At 44.7% G+C, this 26,634-nt stretch overlaps 1 protein-coding gene across 2 annotated transcripts in view; it reads left to right on the top strand.

Moving 5' to 3' along the window:
* The window catches only part of LOC138539815 (interferon-induced protein 44-like), a 237,741-nt gene that overhangs the window by 128,971 nt on the left and 82,136 nt on the right, over positions 1-26,634 (top strand). For both annotated transcript variants that reach the window (XM_069641637.1, XM_069641636.1), the window contains one exon: positions 15,501-15,601. In XM_069641637.1, coding sequence (XP_069497738.1) covers positions 15,501-15,601 — 101 coding nt within the window. The remainder of the gene's footprint in view (positions 1-15,500; positions 15,602-26,634) is intronic.

Raw genomic sequence — 26,634 nt, 5'->3', positions numbered from 1 at the left:
AGGGGTTTTGTTTTTGGATACCAGATTACATTTTTCATGAATCCATTTTTGACAAATAGAGATGAAAGGCACTGATCTGAAAGGTTATGCAGACACACATGTGATCATTTAGAGAGCATTCGGTTTGTCCAGAATCCTAGATTTAGACTGCCATGAGCTCTTCGACTGATCATGGGATGAAAATACCCAGGTATGTTATTTCTTTTTTTACACAACCCAGCAGCCAGTTTTTGTAGTCTCTTGTTTGACCTGCTGTTTGATTAGCATTAAGCTAGATTCAGACCAGTCAACTCTATAGGTAACCACCTTCCCACATCAGTCCACAAAGTCCAGAAGGGCTTAGTAGAAATGCTCTGACCACAAAAGGAGGTCGAAGATCCTAAAAACCCAAGGAGAAAAAGCAAAAAGTTAGGGTTCCAATAAAAGGGACAGCAGAATCCCAAAAATGTAATTCTGCCCTAACGATAGAGGTCATTTTGTTCAAACCATTTGCAAAATGTGGTCAGAGGAATGTTTTTAAGGATGATCCTCACACCGACTGAGCTTACTGCTTATATTTTACCACAATGTGCCCAACTACCTAGTTTGTCAGTCATTCTCCTCAAGAATGAGGAAGAAATGTGCAATGAGACTGTTGTGTGGAATCGGAGCAGGAGGATTTGAAAGACCCAGAAAGAAGCCTAACCTGTGGATAAGTCTAACGTGAGCCAAAAAAACTTTCTCATAAACCTGCTTTCCGTATCATGCCCCAATACACTGTGGTAAAAGATTTCCGTCTCATTGCTAGCACTATGTTCACCTCATCACCGGCGTTTGACGTTCAGCGTTGATTGGCCCTGAGTATTACTAGCAGTTCACACTTGGTGTGATCATCTGCACACCCAATACAACATCTGCCGTCATAGTCACACTCCACGTTGAAGCCAGTGCTTAAGTCGTGAGCTTCCGATGTTTCTACACCAAAACCCTCAACATCCGAAAATGTGACGTCAAAGATAATGACAGCAACATAGACAGGAAAAAGCATGTTCTTCCCATCTTGGCGCCTAAGATACCAAGATTGGTTATTTCGCCAGCAGCCAAGATGTCGATAATGCTTTTTCCAGTGGGTGAAGCATAAGGTGCAATTAAAACCTAGAGCACCTATGGGTGCTTCAATGCCTATTTTATGGCAGCAGAGGAAAAAGGATGACTACAATTTAAGGACATTGAGAGGGAGCTGCAGGACAAATACGAGAGGGAGCTGCAGGACAAACCCAAGAAGAGAGGACAAACTATCTCAGAAAGTAATGAGGAAGAGAAATTGAATCTTACAGCTTCTTCAAATTAGAAAACCATTGCTTCTATGAAAGCCCCAGTATCAGTTTTGAGGCAAGGAGATGATATGGCATTTATAACACGCCTATACACAAGTGTTTCGAGGCGCGACGAGTCAAGGGAGAGGAACAGAGGGAGGACGGACAGCGATTTTACTAGGCCAGGTGTCATTCAGATTGCGCAAGTGCGTGGGACGGGACAGTGCTGTACGATGCGTAACGTGTCCTGTTCAAGTTATGCCGGCTGTGGAGCTGGACTTTCTTCTTCTTGCGTAAGAAGAAAACATAGAAGACGATGAAGAAACAGTGGAGAGGTAGTCCTACAATATGATGAAAATGGAAGAACCTTAAAGATTTGTATAGTGAGGAAAATCAACCTCTTTGTCCTTCAGTGCCAGCCCCACTTAACATGGATGATTCCTTAGGATTGTCATACCAGAAAATGTTCCCATTACTCCATTTGACGACTCAGTACTGGAAGGAAGGCATGGTATCAAACAGTAAGACAGACACACGTGATCACAGTTCAAGGGTGTTTACTGAACTTTAGTTGGGTTTGCAAAATGCCTATCTAATCCTAAATCTAAAGATGGGATGAAGTTTCAACTATCAAATAATATTAACACAGTCCTAGTCGAGTCTGTCAAAATAAAAGGCCCTATACTAATAAACCTATTGCCAATCCTTAGTTCTAAATACAAATAGTGTGGGAAACAATGTTATGAAAAAGAAGTGTTCAAGAAATGATATGTTAGGATATTCAAGCCGTTGGCTTCCCTTCCCCACGTATTCAGCACGGGACAAGGTGGCACACTCGAGCTTAGCACACTCTCTGGCTTCTCTAGCACAAGGATGCAGTTAAAAACCTCAACATCAGGACCTTCTGTGCCAAAATCTCTTTGCCATTCAAAGTCTCTTATTTCAGAGGGCCTGATGCAACACAACAAACATTAGCGTTCTTTTCTTCTTAGGATTTTACATATATAACTACTCTGGTGATTTACTGTTCACCCCAGGTTCCCCTCTGTCAGGCTCAGAGCCACTGTGACACAAAACCTTCAATTGGTCTCCCTCCACCGGGCTCGGACCAAATTTCTCTACTTCATCAAAGTCAAAGACTTTTGACTTTTTGACTGTGCATGATTTTGCTTGAGCCGTTGCAGGATCACTTCGATTCACAATTACTCATTCTCTTCTTGATATAACCTTTTGCTCAGTTCACTTTTGTCATCTCCTAGCTGGATAGCTTACAGAGACCTTCGATTGAGCACCCATGCAGTGCCAGACCCCTCTGTCAAAGGTATTGTATCTTGCTTTTAAAGTTCAATCACTCATCAGTAGTTCAACATTACTTGCGTATATTATCACACGTCATTTAACAATGTTCGTTCCAGCACTCATAATACAATGTTGCTGCTTGCAACCTTGCTTTCAACACAGTTTGGTCTTGTATCGGTCTCCCCAACTCACTGGCTGTATTGATTCCATTAACGCTGCTTTGTTCTTGGAGCCAAGGATGGTACCACGGCGGCTGCTGCTTCTCGCCGCATTGATTATTGACGCTGGATGGCCACGGGTATCTCAGACACACAATGCAGGATTCTTCTGCCTGGTTTCCTGGTCTTACGCTTTCTATTCTCAAGGTCTTTGGAAAGTAATGGTTCCTTGTTGAAAAGGTCAAGGGAACTTCCCTCCTTGCGATCCCCTTCTGTTTTGCCGTCTTTCCTCTCTCATTCAGCTGCCATCTCGAAACTGCTGTTTGCTCGTGTGTTTTGCCTTGCTCAGAGTGTGCTCTGTCTTTTTATCCATGTGGGGAAGCTTAATGGAAGTCAGGTGTGTGTGATGGTCAGTAATTGCCTGACCTCGCCTGAGCATTGTATTGGGACATGTCGGGTATAAGGCTTGGGTGTTAGTCTGTTTTCTCTCATAGCGGGCTGTCCGTGAGAAACTGTGTTGTAAAACAGGGGCGGGGGAGAGTTTCTAAATATCCTACCTGGTCGGATGGGGTAAAGGTGTTACAGGAAAGGGGATACCGCATCTCAATATCCAGTGTCCCACTCCGCCTCCCCAAACACCCCTCACCCAGGTGATCCTCCCGCACTGGTTCATCCCCAGGAACTGGATCCAAAAGCAATGGCAGTGTCCTGGCCAACTGGTTGAAAGATCCCCAGGGACTAGTGGGTGAGACACCTCTGGTTTCTCACAGTACCCTATATCACTTTAATACAAAGGCTAACTGTGAGATTTGGATAGTTTATGAAGCAGGAAGTTAAAGTAGGGTACCTATTTGTGCTAGAAAAGGAGCAAAATAAATGTGTCTCAGCAATGACTATAGTACCCAATCGGTGAGTGAAAGGGTTTAAAAGATTTAAAAATCCAGCTTCAGCCTTACCAACCCCACATACATTTAAAAAGAAATATATGCCAAGGGAAAAGGCTGTGTGTCCAAGTGGAATAAACTCTCCAAATTTGGTGGTGGCGTTGGCCGCTAGAAGACCACCTGTGACAAATTGATTTATGCCCTGCAGGAGTACAAGGATGAGTAGAGGCTTAAGCGCCTTCTAAGCCCTCACACTTCTACAAACCAAGAGCCAACACAATCATAAAGGTAAAACAGACACAGTGAAAAGCTGTACCTCCTTCACATTTTGTGGTATCGTGGTCCGAGGTAAGGCTTTACCCTCAAGAGGGGTATGAATGTGGTTCAGTAGCAACCCAAACAGCAAAGTATAACAGTCCACATAAAGCAATGTCCAATCAAGGTTCTTTGAAAAAAAGTTTTACTTTAATCAAACACACCACGCAGAGAATTAAATAACTGTGCTGCATTTGCATGCTTCGAATTGACTCACAACCTAGTAGGAACACTATTGTTTGTCTTCTTCCCTGTTCATCCCATCCTAAACTTCCCCTCCTCCCCATACCCTCTTTCTGTTAGCACTTGCACTCTCCGAATTGAGTCACAACCTAGTACAAATGCTTTTGCTTGTCTTCCCTGTTCCCCCCCACCTTCACCTCCTCTTCTCCCCCTTTCCCTGCATTCATGTTATGGCACTTGCATGATCCGAATGTCTCATGACCTAGTAGGAATGTTATTGTTTTTGTTTTCTCCCCTGTACCTCCCCCTTCCTTGTCTTGATGTGCCTTGAAACACTATTTGGCTGTGTAGGTGCATTATAAATGCCCTATAGATGAATACATTAATACAACTAGAAAACACCATGATAAAAACACACCTGTAGAATGAACACAGCAAAGCTAGCAAGATGCAGCACTTTGAGAACGGGTGTAAGACAAGTAATAACCACAATGTTATTTAAAAAGATATGTTATTGGGTGCAAAAGGGATAAAATGGATCTAACCAGTCTCTCGGGGAAGTTAGGGGAAGTTAGCAGTCAGTAGTTCCTTTTCGAAGTTCTTGGTGGTCTGGCAACACCAAACCAGATTTCTTGGCACTGTGCGAGTTATTTAAAAATTGGAAGAGTTCAAAAGGCATCAACGGAGGGTCCTGGTCTTTCAAATGTGTCGAACGGTTCTTGTTAGGGAGAATTCTTATTTCTGTGCTAAATACCTTCAACCTTAGAGACCCCCAGTTCTTTTGCTGTACTTTAGGACTTTTCATTTTTGTCTTGGAGTGAGTGAGACCTTTTTCTCACTACTTCGTGTATTTTGATGTGATTTGGATTCTGCGTTTCCTTTGTTTTTATGGATTCTGACAAACTCCATAGGCATCTACTTTTTGTATGTTGACACACAGCACCTTCAGTGCAGTGTCACAGAGAAATCCTTTGGATTTCTCTTAACGTTTAAATACCTTCTCTTGGGTGAACTACTGTTCCCAAGAGTAGTAAAGTAAAATTGACTACTTACCTTTTTCCTTTGTAGGTCCAGCCCACGCCATCTTATGTGGAGTACCGGTGGGTTTCCTACTTACTCATGTAAAAAATGTTATGCTACCCTCACTACTTTTAATGGCTGTTAGCAGTGGTTTAATTTTCCTACCATTGTGCGTTTCTACCGCAGGCTGAACCCTCGGCTGCAGTGTAGCACCCTTGGGTGACCATTGTGTCAAAATGACCCTGGTCTTCTTTTTTCACCATTTCTTGTTGGTGAGGTCTTTCTTTTGTTTTACTTTGCGCGCCAAACCAGGTTTAACCCTTTTGTTCGTTTTGCCTTTGTCAGGCTTCAGTACTGAAACCCACCTCTGGCTCCAGTGTGTCTGGCAGGGCAGGAAGTGAGGGAGGTGCCTGAAACTCCCTGTCCTTATTCTTCTTGGTTACATGAATGCACCCAGTGCTGATTGGCTGGCTGTTCTTGCAGGACAGCCACCCTGCTGTGTGGTTGACAGCTAGGTTGTGCATGAATGGGAGAAACCTTCATAAAAGGTGAGGTTTCTTGGACTGAAGGCAGAGTCGACCACTGGACGAAATCCGACGAAGGAATCGTGAAGAGAAGCGGGCTGCATCCTCCTGGATCGTTGAACTGACCGGTGAAGCCTTGCTGCTGTGCTGAAACTGCTTTTCGAATTGACTAGAGAAGCTGCGGAAAGGTCGACTTCTTCCCTTGGGTTGGTGGGACCAACTAACCCAAGATGAACTTTGCTGGAAGACCTTCCCAACTAGCTGTACTTCTTTGCTGCTGCTGGAACCGAGTGCCAGGGGTTGAGAAATCCGTAGTCGAGTGCATCCTGTTTAAGCTGGACCGAAGCTCCAGGAAGATCCTGAGGACCCTCCTGAAGCAGGACAACCCAAGCTCGAGTCACCTCACCAGAGTGCTGTACTCAAGGAGCGAAGAAAGTCCATCAAGTGGTAGCTGAAACCGCAAAGTGCTGCTGAAAAGAGCCCGTAGCTAGCGCCGACCTTCAAACTGCAGTGCAGGAGTCCTCCAGGCATCCTACCTGTCCACACAACTGAGGCCAGGAACCCAGGCTCTGCAAGACTGCAACCAGAACAAAAGCCAGCTGGATCCTCTTCTTCTAACCTAAGGTACTGTGTTGACTAAGGGGTACTTCCCTCTTGTGTCTGTAGCTTGCATTATTTCACTTGAGCCTTGTAGTCGCTGCGTTTTTGCAGAGTTTATTTCGGCTCTGCCTTTCACAAGCCTAACAGCTTGTGGCCCAACAGTGATTTTATACAACTCTCTAACTTTGTGCAAGACATTTTGTGCTATGTAAGAAGTGCCTCAGCTCCATAGACATTGTTCAAATTGACTTTTGCTGTCCTGGCTCCCTGCAGTCTCCTCTGACCCATTGACTTTGATTGTAACTTTTCCCTCGTAGGCGATACATGGGTTTAACTAATATTGCTGGGAAATATTCTATCTAGACTTCATTGGGAGATTGGAAAGTGCTCACGTACTCTGAGAACCTGTTAACCGTTTTCCTTCCCTAACCTTTTCCTTTTCTACAACCTCAGAACTCTACTAAGTGCAAAAAGTGATATATAAATGCCAATACTGTCCTAGTAATCAAAGTCACCTCAGGGTGTAGGAAGTGTGTATGAAGCATCTCTAACAAGTATCTACTTGCTTATCTAGATTCTGAGAACGTGTTATGAAGTGTATTTTTGTTGTTGCACACTGCCTTTTTTAAAGAATGCTTATTTAAAACGGACTGTTAAATCATTATTTGACTAGAAAACCTTGCGTGTAAGTTTTTGGATACTTGTATGTGTGGATTTCGATGCTACAGCTCTACAGCTCACATTTACCCCACTTGAGATAAGTCTGGCTGCTCAGACACTGTACTCACTTGTGTAGTACAGACATATAACAATAGGTGGGTTACTTAATACCAAGAGGACAAGACTGGTGTAGTCTCCCACATGGTTACTGCATACAATCTTGCCTAACACTTCTTGAAACACAGTTCCGAGCAGTTCAACAGTGAAAAACAAGAGGCTCAGGGACAAGATGAGTTATTTTCTCGACCTTCCAAACATGGGGGTTGTTGGCACACAAATGCAGGGGTCCTTCAATGTGGTGAGTTTCTGTGTACCGCTGTAGCTTGCAGAGAGGCAGGTACCCATCTATTTACTGTGGAGATCGGTCCACCCTCCAGTTTATTGACTGCTGCAAGCCTCAACAACAGTGAGTCCTGAGGGACTTCAGGTTCTGTCCTCAGCCGAGCTCTAAGAGCATGCCGAAGTTGCATATATTGGTAAAACATATTGGGTGTTATTCCATGTGTTATTCTCAGATCCACAAAATACCTTATACCCCCCAAATGTGCCAAGTCCCCAACCACATGTGCCCCTCTTTCTGCCCACCCACACCTACCCTGTACTTCCTTCAACTCTGGGATCAGTCTGTTCCCCCATAGATGTTGGTCCAGGGCCAGTTGGTTTCCATCTGTTGTCTTGCTCATTAAGGTCTGTCACACCTTGGTTACCAATATGCCTGGCTGAGGGAACTCCTCAGGATAACATCCCCACTCCCTTCTTTTAAGAATCTGGTTAAAAGCCCACCCTCCCCTTGCCCTTCTCTCCCTATCCGCGGCTGGATCCCAATCATCAAGGAATAACCATTTGTTTTCTGCCACCAGCTGGATGGCTCAGAAGTATTTCTGTAGATCTGGAAGGTTCAGTTCCCCTTGCCAGACTGAATTCCTTAGTGTATTCAGGGCTATGCTTGGGGTACCCAATCCTCAAAGCATACGTCTCAAGCCCTTATTCACTATGTCAAACTCTCCTGTAGGTATCTTATATGGCAAGGCCTGAAGGATATAAAGATATTTCAGGAATAGTATCATCTTAAACAGGGCCACCCTGCTCAGATGGGACAGTGGAGGATTAGCCTACGGATCCCAGTTCAAGCGAAAGAACTCCTCACAAGACACTGTGACCATGACTACCAGATACCTAAATGGATGCCTGGTAGGTGTGAGCTGCCCCACCAATGCATGTACTTCTTAATCTCCCTAGAGAATAAAGTGTTTTGACTTCCCCAGTTGATCCGTAGCCCACTGAAAGTGCCATATATTCGTAATAGTTCCCTACCCACGGTACCATTCGCTCACATATAGAAGTACGTTGTCTGCAAAGAGGGAGATCTTATACACATAGCCATCTGGTCCTCCTATATCCCTCAACCACCCCATCGTATCTCACTGCTTCCGCGAGAGGCTCAATTAACAATGTAAACAAGAAGGGGAAAGGGAGCAACCCTGCCTCATACCCTGTTGCAGGGAAAAAGGAGCCCGAAAGCCAGCCATTCACCCTAACCCCTTGCCATCGGGAATTATTCAGCAACTGTATTCAGGCAATGAATGTCTGGCTGAACCTCATCCTAGCTAAAACCGCCCCCTACGAACGAACACTCCACCGAGTCAAAAGCCTTGTAGGAGTCCAACAACAGGATCGCCTCTCCTTGTTGCCGTCGCTGGTCGGCTGAAGTAATCACACTAAACCGCCTCCTCAGGTTAAGGCACTTCGATCTGCCAGGGTGAAACTATTCTGGTCTTGATGGATAAGATGGGGAGGCCAATGCTTTGGCGAATAATTTGATCTCCCCATTAAGAAGAGAAATTGGTGTATACGACTAGCACAATTCTTTGTCACTCCCCTATTTGTTAATAAACATGATCATGGATACTCACAGGTCTGGGGGTAGCCTGCCCATTGTTCTACTCTCTTGCAACATGTCAAGTATATGATGACTCTCTCTAGCCCCCAGTGTATTCCAAAGCTAAATAGGGAGACCATTAGGGCCAGAGGTATTTCCAGTCTGCAACTGCACTATGCCCCGCTCTATATCCGTCAGCATCCAAGCCTCTTCTAATGGCATCTCTGTGCCGATGTGACACTCCGCAACGGAGTAGCCTCCAAATAAGTCGCCATCTCTCGAGCCAGTAATTCTGCATATAATTTGGCGTAGAATGTCGCAAAAATATCTGTGATCTCCTGGTCTTTAACCCTTAAGTCCCCCTGTTCGTCCCTAATGGCTGCTATCCATCTGTCTTGTTCCTTCTGCCTAGGCCTAGCTATCCATAGAAGCATCCTGCCACTGTTATCCCCTTGTTCATATATCCAACCTCTACTCCGACAACTTGAGTGTTGTGCCTTTTCGAGAGCCAGTGTCCTAACCTTATCCTGAGCCCTGTGTAATTCCCTGGGTAACCCAGCAGATTCATTCTCTTTGCATTTCTCCTCGAACTGCCTCACCTTGTACTTCGACGTGTTCTCTTATTTCCTCCCTTGTCATTTTTCTAGCCTCCATCATGGGCGTTCCTCTTATGACCACCTTGTAAGCTTCCCATATGGCCACAGCACTATTCGCTGACCCCTCATTATTCTTGAAATAGTTTTACGTGGCCCCCCCTAAAGCATCCCCCATGTCAGGAGACAATTGATACGTCTTTAACTGCCACACCCCAGTCTTTCCCTACCCAGCCGCCATTCCACTACCAAGGGAGAGTGATACGAGAGTCCCCATGGAAGATATTCACCATTCACCCTATGCACACTATCACCAGTGGTGACAAAATAATCAATGTGTGATAGTAAGCTGTGTCCCCCTAAATGAAACTCAAAACTCCTTCTTGCCTGATCTTTGTCTCACCACACATCCCTCAAGCCCAGCGCCCCAGCACAGTCCTGTAGCTTTTTTACCCGAGCATGCTGAGCGGCATCCCTGGTGTGTCGATCTTCTTCATTATACATTGTTCCGTTAAAGCCCCCTCCCCCACTAGCAACACCTCAGATTCCACTTCCAGGATCACATCTCCCACCTTCCTCATTAACTCATCTTAACTGGAGGAGGGGTAACAAGGGTAACACGCTCTTGGCCCATCTTCCCAACTACTCACAAATAGCAACCCTGGTAATCTGCCACAATTCGCTTAGTATCCCACTCGACCATCTTTTATTTTTCAAATCAAACATTTTTATTGATTTTCCACATACATTATAAACGGTACAATTACTAATAAACTCTCTGTGTGTCCCCCAACTCCCCTCGCACTATGGCTTTCAGTACATCCAACTTGAACCCATTCAACCATCTTTTAAATTAAAATGGCTACCCCCTCTGGAGCTGCTCGCGAAACCTGCATAGAACACTTTATAGTACAGATTTCTCCACAGGAATTGACAGTCATTATCCTGAAGATGCGTCTCGGTCGGAGCCCTGGTGCTGCAAAAATAGAAAAAATGTAAACATTTTTGATCTTGTCCCCCAGTCCGTTAACATTCCAGGACATGCACTTCACTTTTGTACCCTCATTAGGTAATGTACATGCCCCTTCCCCACCTTGAGAACCTCCCATGATGAGAAGAGGGCCAGTTTCTGTCCCTCCCTCTTGCCCGTTTCCAGATGTCCTGTGCTCCCGTTTTCCCAACCCCAACCTCCCGTAGTCCAGTATGCCCTGCTTTCTTCCCACCCCACACGTTCTATCCTAAGAAGCATCTGTCACCCCTCCCCCAACCCCAGTCACCTTAAACCCAATAAACGAACGCTGCCAAACAGACAGCACAACATAGCAAAGCAATGAACACTCCCAATGGGAAACATTCCAGCCCCAAGAGAAGACCAGAGTAAAGCCCCTCTCTTCCTCTTGGCTCGACTAGATCCCCCCCCACGCATACCCCCATTCTAAAAACCACCACCTCTCCCCCTACCGCATTCCCAGCATCCATGCTCCTGCACAGCCAGTCCTGGTTTAGAGACGGCTCTGGGAGAGCCGCAACCCACCAACACTTGTCTTCTCTTCCACCCCTTTCCTTGAAAGAGCCCAGGGTCCCACCCACAACCTAACGCAGACCAGCTCTCCTCAGCCACCTGCCAATGCATGCTGTTCAGTGCCCTGTGTGACTCCTGGGCTGAGATCCGGTCCAATGTTGGCTAGTGTCAAGGTGCTGTCGTGATTCACCAGTACCCTGCGTGTTGGGTGCCATCCTGGTAGCCGCCGCTGAAGATGGTTGGGCGCTCCCCTTTCCTCTGGTTCGCTGATTGTCACTTCCTTGCCTGCGTTCTCTCCGGGCATGACCCTGTGTCTCAATCCAGTCCCACACCTCCCCAGGTCGGTTGAAGTTGAAGGACTTGTCTTGAACTTGGGCAGGTAAAACATCATGTACTTGAGTTGCAGTTCCCTCGGCCCTCTCTTGACTGCCTTGTAGGACTTCCATTGCCGTTGAACTTCCTGCGTGAACTCAGGGAACATGAGGACCTTAGAGCCCCCGACCATGCATGCTGATCGCCGTCTGGCGTGTTGAAGCACTGCATCCCTATCTTGATAGTTGAGGAATTTTGCAATTATAGCCCTAAGTGGGGCTCCCACCAGAGGTCTCCTACCGGGAACCCTGTGGGCCCATTCTATTGTGAACCACTTTTGACAGCCCCTTGACAGATAACATCTCTGCAATGAGCTTCTCCACATACAGTTCCGTACTTTGCCCCTCCTCATCTTCAGCTACCCCCAGAATCTGCACATTACATTGTCTGGACCAGCACTCAGCATCCTCTGCTCTTTCCTTGAGGGTCTGCGTTGTCCGCGTCGTTGCAGCCAGTCCCTTCATCCTATTTTGTATAGCTGAAACTATCTCTTCCGCTTCCCCAACCCTCTGCTCCACCTCGTGACCATTTTTTTTTACCTTCTAGAGGTCCGGCCTTATCAGTGATACTTCCACCCTCACAGATTGTACCTTGCTCTCCAGTGAAGATTGCAAGTCTGATGGCCTCCATATGAGTGCGCATGGCGTTGTCTCTGCTTCCGAGGGTCACCTGTTGTCTGTGTGGACAGCTTAGCTTGATTCCTCCTACTGCCTACAAAATGGTCCATCTTCTGTTGTTGCTGGCCTTTCACCATCTTTAGGCACAGCTTCCCTGTACCCTTAAACGCAGACGACCCAGACTGTGGCCTGCCCAGGGAAGCCTCTTTAGGGGCCCTTGCTGCTTCAGTGTGGCAGTTGCCACTCTCGAACTCATGGAACTCAAAACCACAGTGTGTGCCGCTACCCAAGGAGATCCATATCTTGGACTGGGTGTTTCGCCTCATTGCGGTTCCCCAGTCGGGCCGGTCCAATCCGCCACCGGACCCCCACTCATCGAGTGAGCTCCTTCTTGGTCTTCAAAACCGTTCCATAAATGGTCACACTTTGAAACTCTGAAAACCACACTCGCCCCCTCCCACTGCTCGGGTGTTCACGGGCAGGCCTCACATCAGTGTCCTTCTCACCTATGTCAGCTGTTCAGCGCATGCAACACGGCCATTCCTGCTGCAGTCAGAGGTCCGGTGCATCTCTCTTCCGGCACCTATTCCCCGCCAGCCCTTTCATTGCCTCCAGCTCCTCTAGGCATTCTTATGAGGGTCCGGATGGTTGCATTGACACTTTCTTCACTCGTCTTCCCTGCTGGCTTCGACTCTTGCCTCGCTAGGCTGGCAGATCCCGGCTCCCTGCCATGGCCAACACCACTGCACTATCGTTGTGTTCAGGGCCTGGACGCTCAGTCCTTTCCTGCTCCACCACTCCTCCTTGTCCAAAGCGTCTCTGGCTTTGCCAGATGTGCCGTCTCTGTCCCTCTCTCCCCCGGCACTCATTGGGACTCGACACAGGCTTCGGTTCAGTGACGGTTGTCACACGGCAGGCTTCTCTGTTTCTCGGTCCTCAACATGGAAGGGGAGATATATCAGAGCGGGAAAGAGTCACTGTAGGCCCAACAGAATGCCCACAAAGTTCCAGCCCAAACCGTGCTTCAGGAAACGATGCACAGCAGATTAGTCAGAGTCCCAGGGTAATGGGTAATTGCAGCCCAGGACGGTCGCAGCTCTTCGAGGGATACCTCAATATGCAGCTTGTCTGGAGACTGGTTAAGTCCAGGCAAGGTGTCGTCCGGTCTGGATCTTCCCTGTTGACCAGAAGAGGAGGTTTGAGCAGCAGCAGTTACTCAGCAGTCGCTGGCGGTCGCTGGAGTTGGCTGCAGACATCCTTCTTCCGCTGATTCTTCGTCAAATGGGTCGACTCTCTCCTTCTGCTCCCAGACTCTTGACTTTATGGAGGAGCCCACCAAATCAGCAGTCATGCCACATTCAAACTTTGGTGGGTGGGACAAAGACCTGCAGCATTTCTGTCCTCCCAGACACCTTGGTGCCCTCGGGTGGGCTTCCCAATGGGAGCCCAGCAAAGACAAGAGTGAACAGGACCAGCCCCACCCACCAGAGGGCAGAAGAAAGCACAAGAAAGGACAACAGAAGTCTGGAAAAATTGTCCAGAGAACAGAACTGTGTTGCTTACAAATTGTATCAATTTTATTTAATCATGATACAGGAATTTGAAAAATGATCAATTAATGACACAGTGCTTTAAGGAACATATTATTTCATATCACAACAATAGAGGTACATATAAAAGATGGCTAAAAATTAGTCCATCATAGAAACCATTCATAGTGCAGCATTCAACCCATACAACATTCAACGTGACAATCATCCAAACAACAATAGCTAAAAATGACAAAGTTAATTCATACTAGGAAGCGAGCACAATCCTCACATCCCATCTAATGATTTTAATAAGTTTTTTTTTGTTTTAAGCCATCAAGAGTTGGTGAAAAAAGAAGACCGGCATCATTTTAGGTCAGTGGTGACCCATGTGTCCGTTACTACAGCTGCAACAGCAGCCTACATTTAAAATTTGTATAAATTGGTAGAAAACATCCACTGCCACCAGCCACTCAGATGAACGTGTCACTGTAAGTAGAAAGCTACAAGAGAAGTGTAAAAAGGAGTACATTGTGTCCCCCTCAGCATTCCACATAACGTGTGGATTCCACAAAATAAAGCTTAGGTAGGATAGAAGGTATGCCGCTACCCCTGAAAACAGTAGCTATCCCAAGGAAAAGAAAAAGAAAACAAAGTGCTGCAATAATAAATTGCAGATGCCTTAAAAGTTGAAAAGCATCACTCCACAAGGATACAACCAAAAGATTTGAAAAAGGTTTCCAAAGGTAGAGTAAAACACTGAGTGAGTATGGAAAGAGGTACCCACTCAATCAGGAAAACATAAAACAAATCAGAGTCCAGCAAAAAGTGCTGGGGGTCTCACGTGGGGAGAATATTGCATACAAATGAAATTCTACCTAACACAGAGCCTCAGGGGAGGGGGCTGTGCAACAGAACACACAGTCAGCAGTGGGAATGAGCACTGGGGAAGCTGGAAGGGATAGGAAGATGTCTTCACACAGGAACACAGTGGGGACCTCACAGAACCAAATAGGAGAGGGAGCTGGGCAGGAGAAAATGCCAAGCAGGGCAGCTGGAATGCCAGGAGTTCCCAGAGCAGATGGATGGCTGGATGGAATGGAGAAAAGCTACTTCCTCCATGCAAGAAAAGACTATGACTGGCATATTATATGCCACAGGATTTAAATCGCAAATAATAATCTTGGTTAAAAAGAAGAGAAAAATAAACCAGGTGTTACATTTTTTAAGTAGTGGTTTAGTATTTAATAGAACGCAGCAGGGTGACATGTCAAAGAACAAAGGAAAAATCACCTGACTGACCAGGAATGGGACGGCTTTGGCATGGAATATGTGAGTAAAGTTGTTAAGTGTGTTTTTCTGACAAGTTTGCTGCCAAAAATCATCTCACTATTAAAGTTAAAGGCAGATGCAGCAATTAATTAAAAGGTATTGTAAGCGTATGTCTAAAATGGATACCCGGAGATCCGACTTTTGTTTGGAAATATTTAGTAAACTGTTGATGGATGGATGATTAATTGTGCATCTAAAGAATGATGCTGTGTTTTCATTTTACGGATCAACCAATGAAGTTTATGTATTTTTAAAAAATATGTCTTGGCAATTCAAATAGTTTATATAAAATTCAGGCCTAACTCATGTCTAATCGAGATCTAGAAGTAAGATACGTCTGCAGTGACTACATAACATTCTCCAGCCCAATGAGCAGTGTGTTAGTTTCAGGACCTCTATGGCACTCTGTATATAAACTGGTATTGTATGACATAACATATGGCTGTAAAACACAGTGTACACATTTGGACCAATATTCAGCCAAACCTCTGAAACCTGACTATAGGAGTGGCCAATCAGAGGGGTTTATGATTCTTTATGGTACTTCTATGGATCATAAACCACTGTTATGTCAAAGGTAGGTGCTGGAGCTCATCACTAATTTGTCTGACGATTTGAGTAAATCCATATTAATATTGAGCTATTTGTGTTTCTACAGATGTGCCACATGTAGTTGTGTTAACGAAGGTGGATGAACTCTGTCCTTTGGTTGCTGAAGATATACAGAATGTCTACAAAAGCAGGGCTGTTGAGAGACAGGTAATTCTTTGTTGGAGTAAATTCACAATTCGACCTCATATGATATTTGGTGAAGATTATGTATATCTTTTAAAAATCGTAGATCAGTCACACTTGGGAGATTTTATCATGACTGTATATCTACTTTTTTGAACTATGTCATCGACTGATGTTGCTATCACCTGCATTCGATCAGGAGTGTCAGTGTGCGCAGATAGAGTTGGCCTTTGGATGTTGCCTTGAAGAGAGAAGCATAAGCTGTATTGCTGGAAGGGTGTAACCAGTCCCTCTGGTGTTGCTGATAGTATAAAGTACTGTCCAGCTAGGTTCATATCTCTCTTGATATAAGGAGCTGCTGCCTTGTGTGATACATAGCTTTTTCCATTTTCTTCATGAAACAGTTATCACGTTGTCCTTCATTCCTTCATCCCCGTCCCCTGCGGGCCCCCATACTAGTCACTACAACTATAATTTCTTTTTTTTCTTTTTCTTTTCCGAAGCAGTGTTTGAAAAACAATGTCTGCTTGTCTTTAAAGTGCTGGGAAATCAGGGGTCCTCTCTTATTCAAACTTTGTTTTAGGTGAGTATTTTTTTTTCTGAGCTGTTCTCAGATTATATCACTAAGGCATAGCACAACACCCGAAAGTGGTATATTGGCAAGAAGCACCATTCAGATTTGAATAATTGGAGAAATAAAATGAACAAATCTATGGAGAGCAGGGTGGTAGGATCTTATGCAACTGGCTGAAATGGTAGAAGCTGGAGCCAAAGATGTCAGAGTGCTGTGAGGTCAGTGTTGGAGAGTTGGGTTCTGTGAGAGTTCTACGAGTGACAGTTATAACCGGGAGATGTGTCTACTTACCTACCTGTTTACCAACAGGCTGTCACGACCTTATCCCCACCAAGGGCTCACGGGGCCCTAAGGACCTTATTCAGACCCCCTCGGATGCCTTGGAGCCAGTCCTGGCGCTGTTGGCATAGGAGATGCTTGCTGGGACGGGGTTTCTATGAACAGAGGACAAGCATGGCCGCCCCCATGTGGAATACTGGAGAACTGCATTATGCGGTCTAGCCTTCAGGGTGGGTCCCGCACCAAAGACACCTGGGATACTGCCTTGCTATTTAAACCACGCCCGATCAAGAGCACGCGCTTCACGTTATTCTGCCTAGCAGCGTGACGCTCATCTGATCCTGCCCTTCCCTGCTCTGCAGCATCTATCGGTGTCGAGCTCTTCCAATGCAATAACCGTCACCACCCTTACCTGCTCTGCAGCTTCCATCGGCTCTGAACTTATCCAAGGCAAGAACCATCGCCATCCTTACCTGCTCTGCAGCATCCATCGGTTTCGAACTCATCCAAGGCAGAACCATCACCATCCTTACCTGCTTAGCCGCACTCATCGGGTTCAACATAATCCGAGGCAAGATTCATCGCCATCCTTGCCAGCTCCACTAGTCGCCCGGAAGGCCAACATCTTCAAGACCTCTTCATCTCGTTGGACTCTTGGGAAACAGAAACATCCTCCTCCAGGTCCTCGCGACCTACCGAACAAAACCAAAATCACAGGTTAGCCACTTGCTAGGATGCGCCCAGTGCCTCTTGGCGTTCTTCTTACCTGTCTTAACTGGGCTTCGAATTCTACCGCAGCGCTTGCCACCTGCAACAAGAAGCGAGAAGACAATATTGCAAATTCAACTAAGGACTTGCTTGCATCTAAAAGACATTGCTTTCGCCAGAAAGACTTACCTGAAAGGAGTTACAGCCGGTCTGAACTCCGGCCCTCGCCAGTGAAGAAACTCGGCGGAACAGTGCCACTTTTCGACGTGCCCCTGCCCAGTGCGGCAGGACGGAGAACGCACCGTTATAGAGAACCAGGTGAGAGACATTCCCTGGGGAACTGCGAGGGGATCCCGGGAGGTGGGTTGCAAGGAAAGGACCAAAGCTTATCTCCCCCTCCTGTCTTCCAGAGTCGTCCCTCAATTATCCAGGTCCCAGGACAGGTGAAGGGTTCCCGAGAGCATTCCAGCTATTCGAGAGGCGCCCCCGTGAACCAACAAGGTGAGCGTTGCACAGACATTAAACAACTTACTTGAAGCACAGTATCTTCATTGGTGGGGGAACCCACAACATTTTGGCAGTGAGGATGTCTTCTTTTGGTGCAGAGAGGAACAGTTCACAGGAACCAGGTAGCGCTGTGGGGGGTGAGCACCCAAAAGTGATTACCACTGCCAGCAGGAAGAGGGGGCCAGCCAGCAGAGAGCCGCGGTCCTGGGATTTTGCATACCGGTTGATGCGAGTTGTGGAGTGTCAAGCAGAGAGGCACCAAGCGGCAGCCCACAGGCTGTAGGAGAAGCCCCAGCCAGCAGGGCACTGCAGACTGGGTCGTGTTAGGGGTGAAACATGTGTCGTTTTAGTGAGTAGCAGTTGTAAGCATTGACTGGGTGCCCTTGTTGGCTCTGAGATGTCCACCGTTGTGGTGGCTGCCCTGAAGGATTCCTGGAGGCACAGCACAAGTGCTGGGGCTGGGGGAGGTGGCCCAGCGGAGCGTTGTCTAGACAGCATGTATTAAGATGAATTTCTAGAATCTGACCTGGTGGACAGATTTTAGGATGCCACCCTAGTTAAAGTGAACAGGGGAACTCTTGAGTGGTTAGCCAAAACCCAATCACTGTAGCAATGCAGAGCAGTCAAGGCTATTCTCAGTAGAGTGTGAGTGGGTCAGAGGTCCACAGTGAGCCCATACAGTGATGCATACAGTATTTCAATTAAGAAAAGAACGTACAAAAATCCTATATTTATTGTATGCCCAGAACGCACACTAAAAATGAATAAAGCAGGTGATAATAATGGACAACACTCAATAAACATAAATACAGTCACCATAGGTTCTTAAAATGCATTCAATGACTTAAATCAATAAAAGAAGGTAAGTGATGCAGTAAGATAGAACCAAGTCACAAGAAATATGCCTTAGCTTCAGAAGTCCAATCTCTATGAAGAGAGATGCCTTGTACCCAAAGGTCACAATGCTTCTCCCCAAAATGTATCTGATGCAGGTAAAGTACTTGTGTTGGTGATTGTTCAAGAGAAGAGATGCAACAAAGTTCTCCAGCATGGTGTCTGGCATGGATGCACATGCTCATGAATATTCCCAGTCGTCGGGCTGGGAATCCTCGGTAAAAGAAAAACAGTTTCACTTTCACTTACAAACTGTATTTTTCCTTTAAACCAATCACTGTCCTCTGGGTCATACTGCCCATTTCAGCGGTGCTGAAATTCACTGACAACAGGTCCCCGCTGTCGGCAGATGAAGAACATTGCACACAGGCTCCTTTGAAACAAAAATAGCACCTGTTTCGGTCTAAAAACATGAAAAATCTTTGAAGTAGCTCGAAGAGCAAACTCGAGGACTCTCAACACTGAATCGTGCGGTAAAAATCTGAAGATGGCTGCCAGAGGAGGGGCTTGGGGAGAGGACTGTCATTGGATGGGGGCAGTATGACCCAGAGGACAGTGATTGGTTAAAAGGAGAAAATACAGTTTGTAAGTGAAAGTGAAACTGTTTTTCTTTTACCGAGGATGCCCACCCTGACAACGGGGACTATTCATGAGCATGTGAATCCATGCCAGACCCATTCTGGAGAACAATAGTTACAGTAAGTAAAAATGTCTTCTTGTCTTTCAGGTTACACTGCTCGGGTGCAACAACCAAAAAGCAGTGGAATGGAAGGATGCAAAGAGACTTGTTCTCAATGTTATCCTATAAAGGACGTGGGGAGACACATGCTTTGCATTTACTTAATCCCATGACTCCAATTTTCCCAGATGACTGGATGGGTCGACATGCAGAGGTTGGTTTTCTTGTCATTGGTTCCGGTGAGAGATGCCCAGGAGCTGCGGGTGCAAGGATTCTTCCGTTCAGGTCCAGGAGCAGAGTGCAACAATTGGCGATGGAGAAATGCAGAAAGCGCCAATACAGACCTCTTCAGGGCACTTTACAGGATGGCGGAAGAAGAGTTCTCTTCTTATCCAAAATCCCGCCTGGAAGCAAGTCCAAGCCCATCAATGGTAAGGATCTGCACCTTTCAAACTGCCACTAGTCTTCCAATCAGGGGCAACTATTGGTTTCAATCATGCCCCATACCTCGACTCACAGGTCAACGGATGTGGAGTGGGACCAGCCAGTCCCACCCACTTCCTGAGCCATGCACACACAAAGGCATCACTAACCCACAGAAGTAGCAGCTTTCCAAGACATGTCCATGACCTTATATAGGGTTTCCTGACCTAGCAAGACAGGAAGAAGGCCAAACAATTTAGCCAAAGAACAATCAATAAGGCGAATGTGCACACTAGAAATAACACAAAAATGGTAAAAATATAATTGCTTCCACCAGCTTGTCTTTAGGCATATATAAAAATAACCAAAAATCCCAAGTGTAAAAGATTAGGGTTGTACAAGTCTATCCACCATTGCATTGTAGGAAGCTGCGTGTGCCATGTTACAAAGTTATACAAAGTAAAAGACAAAAGGGAAACCTAGTTTCCCAGTACTGATAGTCTGAAGGACAGGGTTGGTGTGTGTGATTGTGTGATTGTTCTAGGAGTGAAAGTTATAACTGAGAGTTGGGTGGGTGTGGATGGGCCAGTGGTTGGTCACTGTCTACTTAGTATCTTAGTTTATTATTATTCTTTATTTGTAACCAGACATTTAAAATACATTGCTTTTAAAATTGTAACATATCATTTATACATATATTTAATAAATAAGTGCTTAACCTAACATTTGCTTAATACCAACTTAAAATATATATTTTATTTTGGAGAAGTATACAATTTATGTATTTGGTGTACATTTGATGTACTTGGTATCTTAGTACCTATATGTCTATTTAGCTACCTTTGTACCAATGGACATTAAACACTTGAAGCATTAGTACAGTGTCTTCTGTGCCTTATGAACCCAATACACAGTATTAACACAGTGTTAACCCATTTCTTCCTCCTAGCAACATTCCAATTTAATGTATCGGATATTGTGTCAGAAATCATTTCCATGTGTCTTCCTCACCATCAATTGTAGCATAGTCTTTGGATCGATCTTTAGAAGTCCTCTTTAATCAACTTTAAACATGATGTTTAAATTGCTAGGATCCCAATGTAACATAGGTGATCGCATATAACAGGGCCATAACTACAATTACTGCCCAGTGGGAACCACAGTCCTTAGCCAGCAGTCTGCACTACCCGTTAAAGACTGGCAAATAGAGCTGAACAATGTGTTGGATCAATTGATTATCATATATTGACAATATTTTGAATATGAAAGATACAACCATGCCTTTTAGCCCATGTCAGAAGTTATACAGGAGTTGTCAGCACCGCTAATATATATTACTTTTTTTCGTATCCAAGAATCTCTCTCTGGGCAACATGGGGTGACTGCTAAATGCTTTTTAACCATCCACACATGTTCACCTAGGGAAAGAACAGCAGACCTCTTTAACTGCCTCTCTTAAAAAATGGACAAAGTAATGGATAAATGCTCCAGCCTGTGTTTTATAAAGTAAAATGTAAGATTGAGATGAGCAGAAACACATTGGTTATTTCAAATTATTATGATCAGGTTTTTGATGCAGCACCAGTTCCATCAATGTGATTTCTACTCTTATTCCTTAGACATTTTGCAAATAATTAAACGCAACTGTAAAGGTTTATGAAGTGTCATTTTACAAAAAAATGTTGATGCAGCAGAAGAAAATATATTTACTTTCTCATGTGGAGGATCTATGTAGGAGTAAAGGATGGGCACAGTATTTTTTTTAGATTAAACTGCTTCGGGCAATGACAAGCAAGACAATACAATAGTCAAAACAGTAATGCTCTTTGCACAACAATATAGATGTTGTGATCGGGGCAAGAGTTTAGTGAAAGGGTCAATGCAGTGAGCACAGGAGAAAAGGGGAAGGCACTGCATTAAGGGTTGGCGGTGGAGAATCTCATTGGGAGAAATGTTGCTCAAGTATACATATGTTCCTTGGTCTCTCGAAAAGCACCCATAGTGAAGTAGTGGGGCGCAAATCTACTGGTAGGGAATAGAAACTAGCCCATCACATCACTCCTGGGCTGATTTTAAAAAGACTACTGCTGAGGATACTGTTTCATTATTTTCATATGTCCTAAGAGACTGAGCAAATGGAGGGATGAGTGCAAAGGTCCTGAGTAGAGTTAGAATCTATATGCATTCTTCATTATGGTCCTTGATTTCTAAAAATGGGTGTGCTGCAGAAGTGGCGAACATCAGTGTGGGGCTGACACTCAACAAAGTATATTTGTTGCACCGGTTTTTGGTTGGCTGTTATAAGTCTACTCGTAACATTCCAGGCCTTTTATCACCCATATATGTATAACCTGTTGATATGATTATAAGTGACTGATCTGCAAGCACACATGTAAAATCTCAATATTTTGCTTAACGCATTTAAGAAGATAAAGTTGTGTTTAATGAATATGAATTCTCATGCTTTACAGATGAAATCATTATGCCATCAAATATTTCTTAAACACTTCGAGGGCTTTCATTTTCCTTTCAGTATTCTGTCTCTACTACTCCAAGATCTGTGTTAGTTGATTCACGGAAAGTCTCTTACTTTTTACATTTAGTGGAGTGAAAATACATGTTCTTCAACAGAGAAAAAGGTGCCTTCATTTTAATAAAGGCCTTACCTGGTGGTCTCAAATGTTTCACTAAAACTCCTCAAACTTTCCCAATCTCGTTTCATCTTGTTACAGTATTTATTTCAAATGTGTTATTCAAGACTTTGCTCCTACGCATTGCAACCTCATTACAGCAGTGTGCAGTCTTCAAAAGGCTTTTTGTGTAGATTATTGTAGTGAAATACCACCTGCTCATAATTGTACTCTACCTGAAAAAAGATACTATCATTAATCTGGTGGTGAACCTTAGTATGGACAGATCCTTAGGCCCCCTCATTCTCATCACTTTATTGGAACCTTGCGTGCACAATCAAGAATATAGTATCCAAGACATTACATTCTCTTACTTTACTTCACAACAATATTTCAACTTTGACATCTTCCTACTAAAAAGTTAATGGCTTATTTCCATTACCTGCTGATTTGCACTATGATCTGCATAGTTTGAATATTAACATATCTGTAATCAAGCCTCATCCGAAAGATGTGCCAGCACAGTGGATTGAGATGTCTAATTTGAACCATAATTATAAAAAACGGTTCTCTATATGCTAGACTAATATACATCCATTGTTTGAACACACTATCTATTGGAGTAATCAGGCTGTAATCAAATTTTCAGTGATGGTAAACACAAGGTGATTTTCTTACTTTTCTTGCAAGACCGTCGGCATCCCACCTGTTAATCGGTTCCTTTCTGACTAACCTGGCCCTACATCCAGACCTCCTAGTTTTTATAGATGACCATGGAATGATCAACAGGGATTGGGTTAGTCCTTCCTGCATGCTACTCCTACCTTACACAAAGTGTTAATTCTTTGAAACGTTGGTCCTACCTCACTACTAATGATGGAAAATGATGTATGGCATTAATACTAATACTAATGATCATCATTGCTACTCCGGAGTACTTCCAGTCTTGCCGACTCAGTCGAGGACTGTAAGGCATTTGACCCCATGATCGCTTTCGGTCCTAATGAACAATCCATTGTTTAATCCGGCCTGTGTGATCCACTGGCCTCTGTCCAACAGCCTTGCCCAAGTGACCCGGGACTGTGAAAAGACTCATAATCAGCAGTCCTTAAGAATGACGATGTAACTGAAGCACTAAGAGAAACATTTACTCCATGATGCAGTACTTACGAACACAAAGAAGCATGAAGTGATTCACTAGTCAATAACTGTAAATACATTGAAAAGCAAGGTAAAAAGAGTACATAGAAGCTTGCTTATGTGAGGTATATATTCAACATTTAGGACGACCATTAGAAAAAGATGGACGACAGCTTATGTCAATCAACCCAGCTATTTCAAAATATGAGCCCGGGATCTCAAAGTGGAAAGATGATGAAGAAGTTGTTTCTGCTTGCAAAATAGAGGAGTACATTGGCTTGGAACCATGGATGATATTTCGAGAGATGGAGGAAAAGCACAAAGGGAGTCTAGCGAGCAGACCATGTGTGAGGATATATTTCCCAAAGATTAGGAGGAACAAGGACATTTATGGATGCCAAAAATTGGACAATTAAAAATGCATGAAGTTTATATGGGACAGAGTGAGCAAGTCACCAAAGGCCAAGAAGAGCAACTGCACCCAGCGTAATTGAATCAAATGGTGTTAAATGCACTAGCGATATGGACAAATTCATGGTCTTCTAACATGTGACGAAGAACTCACAAACAAGGGCTATTCACAAAATCTGAAACTAAGATAAAGGTGTGCCTACACTCCCTCGAATGCGCCAGAACAGTGCAGACTGGCAAGGTCAGTCTTCAAACAGAAGACACTGGCATGAGGCCTACCGAGGAGAGAGGGTAGACTAATTGGGGAAGACAAGAGGAGAGCTGACGGATCTCCAAGCACCTGGGTTTCCTTTCTATGTATGTGCTGCTAGCAAGCCTAATGCCCAAGTTTAGATTTGGGTTGCCAACCAATCAGAAAAGCCGGCCATGCACTTTTACATACAATGTTGCAAAGTATTATTCCACTGCCACTTTCTCTGCTAGGAAGAGTATATTACACCACCTGTAGCTCAGTGTGTGTCTCACAGATAAGAGACCGCCAATGAGGGACTAACACATGCCTTTTATATATGTAGACATGTTCCCCTTATCCAGTCCCACCCCTCGCTAGGTTTTACAGTTTGCCACAGAGGATACCCCCATACCACTTGCCCTCAAATGCACTGATAATAATGTGGACTTTAGGCGCTCACTTAAGACTTTGTTCCTCCGTGCATTCCTCGTGCCAAGATGCCATTTTGGCATATGTGCGCACTACAAATTTCCATAAAATAACATAACATTGTCATTACAACATTTGATAAAAATGATGGGTCTATCTGATTTGATCGTCCTATCAGACTTAATAAATCATCAAACCTGAACTGTCCTACCAATTACTATATTTTATTTCTTACAGTTCCATACTGTTTCCCCACTCTAAAAGGGCTATCTTTAAACTCAGTATTGTGACAATATAACCAAAATTCCTTCCTCTTCATATTATTTATTTATTTGGATTTGTAAAGAGCACTAGCAGCCCAAGGGCATTGAGATGCTGTTGCATGAAATCGTCTTAGTTACAGTCGGGTTACTTTGCTCATGGTTACAGTGAGCTTGCAAACAAAATAGTCTGAGGTAGATAGTATTGATAGTACAATAAGAGCACATACAGAGGTGGTTAGAGTTTTTAGATTGTCATACAGTTATATTAGAAGTTACATAATAACAAAGATGGAGCATGCAGTCTAACTATGGTGATGGTGCCTGAGAACTTGTTTAAACAAACAACATCGTTTTAATGCTTTCCTGAAGATGCGACTCAATACTCCTCATGTGAGGGGGCAGAGAGTTCCAGTGTGTCGCTTCCAGGATCGGGAAACTGGACCCGCCTGCCCGCATTCTCTGGGTTTTGGGAATGAAGATCCTGTTAGTGTAGGCAGATCTTGTGGGTCTGGCTGAAATGGGCTTGACAATTCTTTGAGCAAGGTACAGTGGTGGACGCATTTGTGTGTCAAAGCGAGAGTTTTAAAGACTATCCTCGACTATCCTTTCTTTAATGGGGAGCCAGTGAACTTGCTTCCTGGTTTCAGAGATCTGTTCCCTCTTGGAAATACTGGTGGCGGCCCTCAGGGCATTATTCTGGACAGCCGGGATCCAATTATTGCTCTTGCAATCGTGAGACAGTTCTCTTCTGACAGAAAGGGTCTAGCTGCATTAAGCAGTTTAGAGTGGTAGGCTGAGGTCAATGCAATTGCGTTGACCTGCATGTTCATATAGAAATCAGAGTTGAGGTAGACCACCAGGGTCTTAAAAGCTTGCGATACAGGGATTGGAGTATTGTCTATTGTGAAAGACCTGTGTTGTTCGTCTAGTTTCCTAAGGGTGGCAGGTGAACCAATTAGCAGAGGTTCGGTTTTATCACCATTCAAGCATAACCAGTTTTCTGCCATCCAGGTTTGCATGGTGGAGTATTTGGACTTAAGGGTAACCATGTCAGCCTCATAGTCACCGGTCAAGCGGATGATGACCTGCGTGTCATCAGCATAATTGGTGTATGTGATACCCAAGGCATCCAAAATATGCAACAGTGGCCTTGTAAACAGGCTATAAAGGGTAGGAGATATGCAGGCACCCTGTGGGACTCCACATTTTGGATGGGCACAGGCTGAGGCAGAAAAGACCTTCATAACCCTTCCTTGTAGAAACGAGATGATCCAAGCAATGGCATTGGGGGAGAAGTTAGCAGCGGAAGAGAAATGGCGGCAAAGGGTATTATGATCCATCAGGTCAAATGCTGCAGACAAATGAAGGAGCAGAAGGAGAGCGGGTTTGCCCGCATCTCTGAAGCAGTCCATTTGATTTTTTAAGTTAAGAGTGCTGTTTTGTTACCGTGTCCTGGATGGAGTCCTGACTGCCGGAGGCCAAGCACGTTATTTGCCTTGAGGAATTTCTGGACTTGCAGATAAGCTGCTTTGTCGAGAAATTTTAATAGGTATGGGACCGTACTGATGAGTCTATAGCTCCCTGGGTCAGTGGGGCCAAGTGATGGTTTCTTGAGGAGAGGGCGTTCCCATGTTTACTTGAGACCAGTAGCGACATGGCCTGACTGGAAGGATGCATTAATGAACGCTGTAAGGAACAGGGTCAGGGTGGAGACACAATCTTTAATAAGTTGAGCCGGGCAGGCATCCCCTCTGCAGAAGGAGTGTTTGATAGACTTGAGGAGAGTGCTGACTTCCTGTTCACTCATTTCCCTGAAAGTGAAGGTAGGAGAGCCGCCAGCAGTCCTACTTTTTGATTCAGAAATTTGGTGACTGAGTACACGTTGATG

Source organism: Ambystoma mexicanum, chromosome 1q, assembly GCF_040938575.1.
Source record: "Ambystoma mexicanum isolate Mex_15411 chromosome 1q, UKY_AmexF1_1, whole genome shotgun sequence".
NCBI lineage: Eukaryota > Metazoa > Chordata > Amphibia > Caudata > Ambystomatidae > Ambystoma > Ambystoma mexicanum.
This window is presented reverse-complemented; position numbering and strand designations above follow the sequence as displayed.